Genomic DNA, 12428 nt, shown 5'->3' on the forward strand with positions numbered 1-12428 from the left:
TCTGTAGGGACAGTCTGTATAAACAAAAACACATGTAAAACACCGCACCGTCAACTCACCTCAGGTAAAATGAGGACACCAGGCATCCTAGAAATTATCTGTAGCTGATCATGAAGATTAGTTATAAAATGCCATCTAATTTATAGATTTAGAACAACGTTTCAATCGTATAATCGTTTTAGATTAGTCTAAGTGACAAAAATGTACCCACATCTGATCAGTCTCATTTAAGCAAACACAAATATCACATGGCCATTTGTAAATGTTAAGATGTTCCCACATTGATTTTGCCTCTGTGTCCTGCTGCACTGATGATGAGCTGTCTGTGATGAACATGACTCAAAGGGCTCAATAATCAAAACTTTTGCTGGAAAATTGTTTTCACGACCTGGTTCTTCTGAAAGTTATTGTTTATAGATGATCCATAAAGCCTTGATCAACGAGTCTTTTAAAAATGGTGCCTCATCAGGTTATACAACCTAATTTAAAAAAAAAAAAAAAAAAAATTGTCAGCCCCTTATCATGGTACCTTCAAACACCACAAGTGTTGACTAACAGTTTATTAGACTTGAGAGATATAATATATATAAAATAATGGATAAAAATAGGACCAAGATGCTCATTTTAAATGTCAATTGGACCTTTTCTTTTTATAGACCTCAAAGTGCCTTTGAAATTACTGCACTGACAGTTGACAATTATTGACCTGCATACTTGCCAATGATGAAATGTCAGAAGAAATTCTGGCACCAAGACAGACAGCTGTAAACCTGCACACAGAAACAGGTCCCTCATAATTGTATTACCCCACCACAATAGTGTTGAATATCAGTCCATTGTTTTGAGGGAGCTTGATACAATCTTCACACTAAGTCCTTGGTGCATCTCCTTGGAGGCGACAGCTGATAAGAGTAAAATTAATTGGACCAAGTTGCATTTTAGTAGAATTGGTGCAGAGTAAAGTAATGCAATTTAAGGTCCTTGCCATAAATTCAAACTTTACAAATCTGGGCATGGACAGTTAAGTCCATTAGGGGTTTTAATTCAGATAATGTTACAGAGGTCTTAGTGAGTGGTGCTGCACTAAACTGCATTATGTTAAGGTGCATTTAATACTCTGCCTGCAGAAATTCAACATTAGGAACACTTAAAGCATTAACATAGTTCAACATAACACCACCACAAAGTATTGTCATGGTAATTCAGTTGATAAAGAATCCAATTTAGAGCTGTTGTGTTGAGTACATCTGTGTACCTAATAAAATGGCTGGTGCAAATATTCATCATGACCTCTATGAACATGGTAAAGCAAAGGTAGTAAAAAAAGAATTTTAAAAAACCCCAAGTAAACAGTGTTTTACTCAAGATTTTATTTATTAATTCTATTTGTGCTTTTTATAACTTAATCGCACATAAACTGAATCCCAAACACCCTCCGAAAACTGACAGTGTGAGCAGTGCTGTCCCCCACGGTGACAGAATGGATGGGGAAGGATACAGTCAAAGGAAAAAAAGAAAAAGGCACAGCCATTCCCTGGAGTTGTCTTGAAATGCCCTTGCCACTCAATTCTACAGAAAAGGGCCACTAGCTATGTCACAAAGTAAAGTTTGAGTATACACACACGCGCACACACACGTTACTTATCAAGCAAACATTTCTCACTAGTAGTGGCCCTCTCAGTGCGGGTTGGGGAAATCATGGTGGACAAGTCAGAGGAATGCTATCAGCTCATGGTGACGGTCTCAGTTTTTAGTTGAACTGCAAGATAACTTCCCATACCTATACACAGGTCTGTACAATTAGGCATATACATTATTTACTTCACAGAATCTAATAGAAAAAAAAAGTCACTCAGTTCCAAAACATCTCCATTTGCCTCTTCAAAAGCAGTGACTTCAAGGTTGAAGACAAAGCAAGGCATGGTTAGACAATCCAGTTCTGTGCACTGTCTTTCAAATTAAAGTTCACATTTTTTTCTTGTAACGAGGATGTGGAGATGGGCAAGGGTTTAAAAAAAAAACAAAACAAACAAAAAAAAACAAAAAACAAAACAACTTGCTATCCAGCAGGATAGTTTCGGCCATAGTTTTTTATGGCCGAAACTCCAGCTCATCTACACTTATGACCTTGGCTGGCATGGAGGGGAGTGGCTGTTCTAAGACATCTGATCCAAACCACTTGGAAAGGCCTAAAGGGGGGCTGCCCCCATGTTGTTGGGAGCCATTCGTCCGGTGGGGGCCTTGATTCTGTGACTGAGGGCCTGGGACACCTGGATGTACTGTAAGAAAATAAAAATCTTATCAAGTGTTGCCCATTTAACTTGACCTAATTCTGCTACTTGAGGAATATAGGTCTGTGGAACAAATACATGCAAGATACAACTAGTTTTGTTTGTGCAAACACAGAAGTCATATTTGACATTGCCTACACCTTACTTGGTCTCTGTTGCTGAAGTTGCTGCTGCATTACTGCCAACTGCATCTGAGTACTGGCTCTGGGAGGTAGAAGTGGATGTGCTGTTGTACTTAGAGGGTACAGCGGTTGTCCAAGCAGGGTAGGAGGCAAGCCTTGAAGCTGGGCAAGGTCAACATGTGGTGGGAATATACCTGAGAATACAAGTTCAGACATCCCTTAGTTATCAGAGTAAGGTTTCAAAATGTCTTTGTGAATTCTTGTGACCCCCCCAAAAAAAAAAAAAAAATCCACTCACCAGCTTGTACAAGAGCAGGTCCAAGCTGTTGAGGCTGTATACCCTGTGCCAGCATTCGCTGAACCACATTAGGGTGGAGCTGGGGAGGAGGACGCACCATAGGTACATGAGATAGCAGTGGTACAGGATAGATGGGTCGTGGAAAAGATGAGGATGGCCCTGGAGGTACCATGGTTGGTGTATGGCATCCAGAGGAGCCAGGCCTGAGACGTTCTTGATCCTTGTTTTGCAGAGTCTGCGAGCTGGATTTCCCACCCCCAGACTGGGCAGCATTTCCATCCATCGGCTCTTGGTATAGATTTGGGGAACTGCTTTCTAATCACATAACCCAAAGCACAATGTTTAGCTTTGTAATGCTTCAACTTAAGTGTTTAAAAAAAAAAAAAAAAAAAAAAAAAGTCAACAAGTTGAACACAACAGTACTTAGCACAAATTTAATAGCAGAGGTTAAAGTGCGTTCATGTTAAGTGCCTTGAGTGAATATAAAAAGTCAAGTTTGTTTTATTTGACAAGTACCATGTTGGAACAGCAGCCTACTACATGTCCAACTTTTGGAGAGTGACATGGGCTAAGATAAAGAGTACTAGGGTAAAGGATAACAAATTTATATGTGCTGCAAAAAAAATTTCTATCTAGCTACACCTATTTTTTTTTTATCACTGCTTTTATATCAAATGTGTAATTCTTATTTACATTTGACTTATCTTTGACATAAGCATTTTTCCATTTGTTTTGAGGACAAATTAAAAACTATACCATTCTGAGAATGTGCTGCTGCTCCCTCCTCCTTGGTTTCTGAACGACTCAAAGGTTCATCTTTGCTTTTTTCTTTTGTGGCGTACATTTTGCGGATCACAGATGTGGGTGTAAACGATGGGGACAACTGTAGTAGAGAAAACAAACAAAAAAAAAATACTAATAATAATAATAATAATAATAATAATACCAAGGGGTCTAAAGTTTACAAAGAAAATAGTAAAAAAAAAAAAAAAAAGAATAAATAAAGACTGGTTGGTCTTGGCAGAAAATGATTTATACTGACCATGCTGGTGACAGCATTGCTTGGCGAGTTTCTCCCAGCAGGCTGAGGGCCAGGGGAGCGATTGACACGCTGTGTCCTGTTGACAATAAGCCCATCAGCATCATATGACACACCAGCCTAACTAGTAGAGGCATCTTTGCTTGATGCATACATTTATAATACGGCAGACCCAAAAAAAAAAAAATAATAATAATAAAATAAATAAAAAAAAGCCCCTGCATCAGCCATTATTATAGCTTTTAAAAACAAGCCCCACAAATTTGACCTTCAGAGGTCGCGTTCAAAACTAACCTATTTCGAAACGACTTGTCCTGTGGCTTGTTGTAATTGGACTGGAATGAGTGGTGGGCATGTAGGGCAAGGTCCTGCTGGAATGCCAGTGCCTCTAGGTCAGCCTGATTCACTGGTATTGAGAGTGCCCTCATCTGTATCAACAATACACACAGGTCAAGAGTTACTTTTAATGGTCTTCCATTCCACTGAATGCTACATGCATTACAGCCCCTAGTTTAAGACTAGACACTATCATGAATTAATGTTCCAAAATAAGCATCTTCAAAGAGAATTTTAATTTATACCCATACAAAGCCCTAGTCTGTCATTCAAAATCATGCCATTAGTATCGTTTAGTGCTGACCTCACTCAAAACAGACCAGAGATTTAGCTTCACCATGTGTGTTTACCTAAAGTTTACCTTTATTTATCCAACAATGAAGCTATTCATTCAAGTTAAATGTGTTCCCACATTTAACCTGTTGCCTGTTACCTGTTGCTGTGCAGAAGCGCCAGGGCTGATGGGTCGATGTACATCAAACTGTTCTGGCAGTATGGGCTGAGGACCAACAGGAAAACCTGATAGGAAAGAAGCAAGATGGCATATTCAAAACCCTCTTCCCAGAACAGAGCAAATGCTGAAGGTAAGGTGCAAATATTGTTGCTTAAATAGCCACTGAAGCCCTATAGGACATCAAGCTGCAATTTGCAATGTGAATTTCCAAAGCAGCCTCATAGTAGGAGATAACCATAAACTTAACACATTTGGGGTCATGCAGAAAGCTGAGAAGTGCCATTCTATAAGTTATGCAGTTTTTGGCCATTCTGGCCCCCTTCCTCAAGTTTGATATGCAAGAGCTGTATTCAAGTTTGGAATGCAAGAGTGATTTAATTACTCAAAAGCACCCATCACAAATATTCAGCTAAAGTTTCAAGGCACAGTTATGTGATACTGACATTTTTAGGTGGCAACTTACCTGCTGAAGGCTGCAACCGACTGTGGAAATAGTCCGGAGAGGGTGCCCTCTGAGGATAGAGAGAATGGGGTGGACCCTTATGCAGCAGGCCGTGAAGAGGTGCAGAGGCTGTTTGACCTTCAGCACTGCCCAACAGATTCCCAAGTATTGTGGGGGAGCCACTACGAGCAGGACCACCTAAAAGCTCCTGCAATGCAAATACATTTGATATATTCTGCCTATTTTGATTCTGTGGGTTTGAGTTTAATTCATGAAGAATTGGTGAGAATGCAGGAAAAGAGCAAACCCCACCCAACATGAAACTGACAGGGAGCCCCAGTTAAGCAAGACTTCTGGATACAGAACACAAGGTTAATACAACCATTATGGAGCATTTTAAAATGCTTTCTGCAAATCAGGCTTTCCAATCTGAGATCCAGACTGACATTATTTGAACTGCAAACAATTTTAGCATGCACCAGATCAGAAACTGACCGAAGTAAAACCAACCCAAACAACACGCATAAATATCAAAGACAGCTACAGCGACTGTCAAACAAGAGTGGAAATTCACAATTTATTCACTCTAAACAGGCAAAACACTGACAGCCATGTGAACAGTTGCTGTTGAAGATATCGGCTATTTACACAATTTTCTCCTTCAGCTTATTTTACTCTCACCTGTTGCCAACACTTGCAGTTGTTGCAATTATGATGCACAACCAGAGATGTGTGGTACAATTAATACACACCTGGAATATGTTTTTCTGCTGCTGGGCAGGCACCTGAGCTTCAGACAGTGTCACTGCAGCTGGGTCTGAAGGTTGCTGCATTGTACAGAATGAAAGAATTCGTGGTGGGTGCAATCAATGCAACGAGAAAACATTTTGCTCATAAAAACCGATCCCAGTAAGCATTTAACTGTTTAAACCTGTTGGTAGGTGCAAACTGTAAATTTGCAACTACAGATTAGCTTTGAAATGACGCCACAAGAGAATTTGGGTATTTATTTTTGCAAAAATCCTCCTTTAATTTGGTAACTACATGCCAACTGAGACAGATTTTTTTTTTTTTTTTTTTTTTTAAACAATTGGATCACAGTACAAGTGTCCCTCATGCAAGTCAGTTCACCTCAGCAGAAATCTGAACACCAAAACAAAAGGATACTTATGTGCCAAACATAAAAAACCCTCAAATAGTTGAAGCAAATTTATGCCCATCTCTTTTTAGTCCTTTGAAATTGTTGAAAGTGAAAATATTAGTCTTAAGGTTAAAAAGCTTGCTTGCAACCCTCAGACATCGCACAGATTTGTTTACAAAGTTACCTGCTCAATTTCATCATGCACAAAGCTGTTAATTTGCTCAGTGTAAGCGTTGGCTGTATGAATAAAAATACATGTATATAGAGTGAAAAATACTTACATTGTTTGTGTTGGTTTTGGGGTGAGTTGGCAGAGTTCCACTTGCCTTCATGCTGCTGACCAGCTTATTAAAGGCGGACATGTCAGTGTCACGTGAGCGTGGGCGGGTACTGGAGCCACCCGTTAAAGCCTCCTCTAAATGCTCAGCCATGAAGGGTGTGCCATTACCTCTCTGTGGAGTCGGCACCTTTCGCACCTGTGGTTCTGAGTCCAGTTTCATCCCCTTCATCTCACCCTCCACCTCTTCCAGGGAAAGCACCACCCCAGAGTGAGCTGAATAAAAAGATGAACAAATTCTTAGAAGTGATGAGTTTTTAGGAGATTTTATATTAACTGACACTGCACACACATCAGGGATTCTAGGATCAGATGGTATCCTTTTCATTCACACAAATATTTTGAAGAGTTTCAAGAGTGGGTAATCTGTTTTATTTTAGGTACCATAGAAATAGCTTTAGGGGGTGTGGCATCGCAGGTTGAAAAAGACCAACAGATTTCACTAGACTACTGAGGGAGTTCAAAGGAATATCCTAATAAGGCAGTCACTTCACTAAATTTGCAAAAAAAAAAAAAATTATAATAATAATAAATCACTCCCCATCTGATTATTCCATCAAAAAAAAAAAAAAAAAATTCTCAATTCAAACTTACAATTTATCAATTTTATCAACATTTATCAATTTTTCCTACCTGTACACACAAGTTATCTGGTGCATTGTACATACTGTCTTGTTTTGTATTTTAAGGTAACTAAAACTTACTGCTTTCCCGTAACCGAGCTTTGTTGACAGAGAGGGTGGACAAAAGGGGCTTCAGATCTATTTTTGCTTTATGCAATAGCTCCAGGATGTCTACTTTTTCCTTGCACTCCGATGACTGAATAGGTGTGAAGTATGAGCCAGGGCCTTGGCTCGAGGACGTACAGCATGACTCAAGCCCTTTGAAGGGAGGGGGGGAGAAAGAGAGTCAAGGAGTACAACAACAAAAAAATAAAAAAAATTAAAAAAAAAAACCAACAACACAACAACAAACCGCTTTGTGAGTTAACAGCCACATAACATTTTGGCTGGGAGGTCAGCATCTATATTGTGTTAAACTATACCCACTTTTTAACCCCTCTAAGACTTATGGGATTTTAGGTTTTCAAGTTACCCAGATGATTCAACAAGTGCTGTAATGAAATCTTGGACATGGTGCAGTCATTCAGACCTAAAGAACAGCCCCACTGATTTCTACAACTTCAGCAAAAACAACCAGGCGGCCGAGGAAATCAAATCATTTACCTGCTAGTTTTTCTAACTCCTCGTGAGGCGTGGACCTCAGACTGCTCGACCGGCTGCCTGAGGGACTCAGGTTACTGGAGAACCACTGACTAAAGCGACTCGCAGACACAGGGCCCTCCCCCAAAACGTCCTCTATCATCTAGAAAACAGACAGATGCCTGTGAGACAAAGTGGAAAACACAAAAAGCAGCAAGACAGAAGGTGGCAAGATGAAATATGACACTTACGTTCAGAGAGTATTCCATGGATTTAGCACAAAATGTGCTAGAAGATTGAGGGCAGTGTCAAACAAGCCACTGCTGCTTGAATTTGTGTTGATTAAAACACCAAAATCTCATTTAGCTTCAGTATTGTTTCCATTAGTTTTCTGATTAGTTTCAAGTTGAATGCAGTTTTAATGATGGGCATAAATTTGGATTGTTGATACATTTCAACTTCTCCTTATCCCAGTGGAAGAGTCCACATTAAGTTATAAAGCACGTGTTCCATTAAGTGAAAATACCCACCACCTAAAATCAAGCCCTGTGAGATTAAGCCAGTTCAGCAGAGGGAATTGCATACTTCCAAGTATTCTCTGAATTATAACATTTAGGTATAAAGATTTATCAATATTAACAATATTAATTGTTCACATCAACAGTACTTTAAGTGTCAATTTTACATTCTTACAGTTTTAAGAACCTCTTGGATGGAAATGTACTTGAAAACCTCCACTGCTGTGCTTAAACTGATTAGTATACAGCATAAATGAGACTTGAAAAAGAAACATTGGAGTTTTTAAAGTTATAATTGTCAGCCCTTATGTGATGCTCACACCAACACACAGTGCACCCCAGTACTTACAGAAGCCAGTCCTGGCATCGTCTTTTCCAGATTGAAAAATTCATTGAAGTCAAAATCCCCAGCTGACTGCTCAGGTAGGACATCAGGGTGAGGAACCTCCTGATCAGCTGTAGACTGCACACTCGCATCTTGCTCTTCCACCTGTCCACCATTACATTCCACTGCTGAAAAGATAAATGCGACAATAAAAAAGTGCAAATTGAATATCTGTAATGTGACAGCCATCACACAAGCCCAGTGGTTTAAATAATACCATGCACTTGAAAATTTTCACAGAAAGGCATGCCTTCTTTCACAGACTCTGTCCGCTTCCTTGACCGCTTGGTCTTGCGTTTATCATCTTCCAGAATTTTGTCATCAAATCCAATGAGTTCAATTGTCTCAGACTGGCTTGTGGGACCCCCAGAAAACCACTCTGGCTCCTCCTCTGCGTAGGAGTCATTCCTTCTTCTTTCACTAAACACACGTTTGTCACCAAAGTCTCTCTGCAAAAAAAAAAAAAAAAAAAATTAATTATTGTGAAGCCCTTTGAGAATTAAATTGAGTCTATGTCATATTAACTTGTATGGAGAAACCCAATTTTCTGTAAAACATTATATGCTACATGTTACTATTTCAAATCTCTTAGAATTTTTTTTAAAAAGAAAGTTCAGTTAATGGCTCAACATGTGGATTAGAGATGGACTGAAAGGAGTAAATACCGACCCTGAATCTTTTATCTTTAAAGTCTCTTTCACGTTCTCTCTCTTTTTCTGCACGGGCTTCTCTCTCAAATGCTCGGGCAGCAATTATGCGTCCACTGCCAATTCTGCGTGCTCCACCTAGACGGAGGGTTTCATTCTCTTTATTTTCTAGGGGGCTGACTGGGCGACGGGCATGAGGCGCTGGTGCAGCATTGCCTTGACAGCCACCTCCAAAGCTGCGTCGCTGTGGGCTCAGTATTACATCCAGATCATCCTCCTTTAACCGCTCACGGGGATCTGAAAGTAAAACAGCAAAGAGGGTGGTTAGATGTCTTAAGTATTCAATCTACACCAGTCACATTGTACCAAATCAATCTAGTGCAGGCCACTGATTTAAATAAACTTTTCTAAATTTCTTTAATCCATTTCACTGGTACAAGACATGTACTTACTCCCCTCTAACCATAAGCTTATTAAATATTTGCCAGGGCATAAATTGATATCCACTGGACATTCACTGAGCACTGGTTTACAAAGCCTAAGCCACATTTCCACTGAGCAGTGTAGTACGAAATGCAATTACTAGCACATAGCTTCCATTCTCAGAAGTTATGAAAGGCACTAATACAGACGGCACCATTCTCTCAAACCCTTCCATTGAAGTACACAGGTTTTCTCCCAGAGGAGAGAAACTTGACATCTTGTGTCGATGAACAGCCTTATGACACGTGGAAAACAAAGGAGTGGCATGACCCCCCCCCCCCCCCCCGAGATGCTGCTCATCTCTCCAACATGGCTATCACCATCCAGCATATATCATGCCTTACCAGTATCGAACTTTACCACTCTGTGGGAACCCAGCTTTAGTGTTTGCCCCATTAATTATTGCATGGCAGCAAGAACGTCCCATTTCTGCCCATGGTTTGTATAAACAATCATTTACCTGGAATTCTTCGTTTCAGAGGAACTCTGTCATCCACATAGTCCTTCTTGAAACCTTCCACGGGAGAGCTACGCTCTGAAGTGGGATACAGTGAGGCATGCCACTTCTCAGGGTCCCAAACACCATCACTTTATGAAAACATAAATTCAATGTAAACAAAATGTAAACAAAGCCCACATTATAGTTTGCTTGCTGCTGTACTTGAGAATCTGATACATACTAAATGACAAATAAAAGCATTTCATCCCACTTCCAGGAGCATAAACTTTGAATAAGCTGTACATAATGCAGACTTTGATCTCCATGCTGAGATATGGTTTGAATTTCGAGCCATGTGATGATGGGTGCTTTGATCTCTATGGGATCAATACATTGTTGCCCCACAAGGCAGCTAAGAAAAATCATCATACTCTAATTTAAAGCAGGAATCTTCAATCTTATTTGTATTGTTTGCAACTTGAAAATAAAATCTGAACCTGTTTGTCCTCCAAAATGTTGGTACACCCCCCCCCCCCCAAAAAAGCCATGAATGTTGTAGACTCAGAATAAACTTGCATTTGTAAATGTTCACCATCAGTTGAACTGATAAGGAGAAAGTGTATCAGCTGATCAATTGTTTAATTAAGCAAACTGTGGTGAAAAGGAACCCAGAAAAGCTTAATTCATTGTTCAGTGGTGCACATACAAGATGCCCTTTGAGAAAATTTGTCTAATTTCCTTTGAACACAGCTAATACTTTTTAGGGTTGCTGTGGTGTACATATTTATATTCACAATTTAGCATACAAGTTCTTACCTGTCATATTTATCAGAAAGACATTGTGGTCTTTCATTGGAGATTGGCAGTTCTTTTATTTCCAGAAGCTCTTCCTATTCAATATCAAAATGATTAAATGCATTAGGGAATTCCTCTCTAAGGTCTATACATGAGCATGAAGTTAGTTTTTGTTTTTTTACCTTTGTGTATCTGTAAGGTGCTGTGGCTGCAGGTTGCTGTTTGACTTGATCCACAGCAGGATCAACAGTCTTCGGCTCAACACAAGCATCGTTCTCCATGATTGACTGCAGCCACAGAACAAGTAGCTTCCCAGTAATGCCCCTTTTGGTAACAGAATGAAGGTTTGTCTTTAAATCATTCACCACGGTTGCAGTGTCGATTACATGGTTTGTCACAAAACAGCGTTAAATGAATATTTCAGTTAATGTTGTTCAACCCAATTATTTTATCAGTCTGGACCAACACAGTCAGTCTAGTACGGATAGACACTGAGCTTATAGGAAACTTAGCGAATATCTGTACGTGGCAAAACCATAATCAAATAGTCAATAAAAAAAATTACCTTTAAAACTTTGCCATAAGCATTCGGGCTAACGTCCACAGGTAACGTTTCGGCAAAATGTGTCGGCTAATTAGCAAGTTAATTGGCAACAGCCAAGAAGGCTGACGTGAACCATGACATGCCAATTACAATAATTTAGCTGGCGTTTACTGAAATTGACAAATTCCAGCTTCTGGGTTTTGGACGACGCTGGTTTGAAACAAATAAAACTTCTAATATGGCTCTCTGACGCCACTTGAACACTCTTTGTCCAATTTAATCCACTCTTCACTGAGTTTCTTCACCGTTAACTCACAGACTGGTGAACGGTTAGCTAGGCTAGCGTTCCACATGTAGATAACTAGCCTTCATTTTTGTACAGAATATACACAGAGAACTTTCTGACTAGTTCAATAATAAAACTTACTTACTGGGTTTGTCCACTGTGTGGAGGACCGACAGCTTACGGCCGAACGGCGTCAGCTCACGATAGTTAGCTAGCTAGCTAGCTAGCTAACGTAAAGCTTCTAGCTAGCTAGCTAACTAGCTGGGCAATGGGGATAATGCCCACCCAGCGAGCACCAAATGTAAAGCCGGCTGAGGTTTTGTAGAGATTTCAGCAAGCACACACTGTGGGGGGGCAACTCAACGAGATTAAATAGTTCCAAATAACAAATTATTTCACACAGACACAGTGTGATCTCAAATTATAACCTGGTCTTTCTCTGTTTTCTAAGTCGTAGCACCAATTTTCTTCAGATCGCCGCTTTAAGAAGGTCCTTGGAAAGATTACATTGTGCCCCCTGCGCCTTTGTAGAATTCTCTATTAGTCTAGTGTGCACCAGCCGTGTTGCATTTTGATATTCAAACAATAACATGGGAATCGCATGGTGCTCGAAATTAATATATATGAAGCTATATCAACCGTTAAAAAAATCTACCTTGGTTGCTTTGT

The 12428-nt window shown here is 39.9% G+C and overlaps 1 protein-coding gene across 3 annotated transcripts; it reads right to left on the minus strand.

Annotated features, from left to right (window-relative positions):
• Positions 1-1351: 1351 nt before the first annotated feature.
• On the minus strand, positions 1352-12250 carry eif4enif1 (eukaryotic translation initiation factor 4E nuclear import factor 1). 3 transcript variants are annotated; one of them, XM_029503167.1, is made up of 20 exons: positions 11905-12250; positions 11112-11253; positions 10951-11024; positions 10156-10283; positions 9235-9509; positions 8816-9014; positions 8530-8693; positions 7687-7825; positions 7165-7341; positions 6405-6676; positions 5735-5809; positions 5004-5190; positions 4520-4605; positions 4045-4178; positions 3754-3829; positions 3468-3594; positions 2881-3026; positions 2712-2790; positions 2437-2607; positions 1352-2279 (listed from the first exon to the last, which is right to left on the minus strand). In XM_029503167.1, the coding sequence occupies exons 2-20, from the start codon at positions 11208-11210 to the stop codon at positions 2092-2094; spliced, it is 2796 nt and encodes a 931-aa protein (XP_029359027.1). In that variant the 5' UTR covers positions 11211-11253; positions 11905-12250; the 3' UTR covers positions 1352-2091. The 3 variants fall into 3 exon arrangements, with proteins under 3 accessions (XP_029359027.1, XP_029359026.1, XP_029359025.1); XM_029503166.1 differs by having other exon boundaries at positions 2712-3026; positions 8530-8690; XM_029503165.1 differs by having other exon boundaries at positions 2712-3026.
• Positions 12251-12428: the final 178 nt, after the last annotated feature.

Source organism: Echeneis naucrates, chromosome 5 (assembly GCF_900963305.1).
Source record: "Echeneis naucrates chromosome 5, fEcheNa1.1, whole genome shotgun sequence".
Classification (NCBI taxonomy): Eukaryota; Metazoa; Chordata; class Actinopteri; order Carangiformes; family Echeneidae; genus Echeneis; species Echeneis naucrates.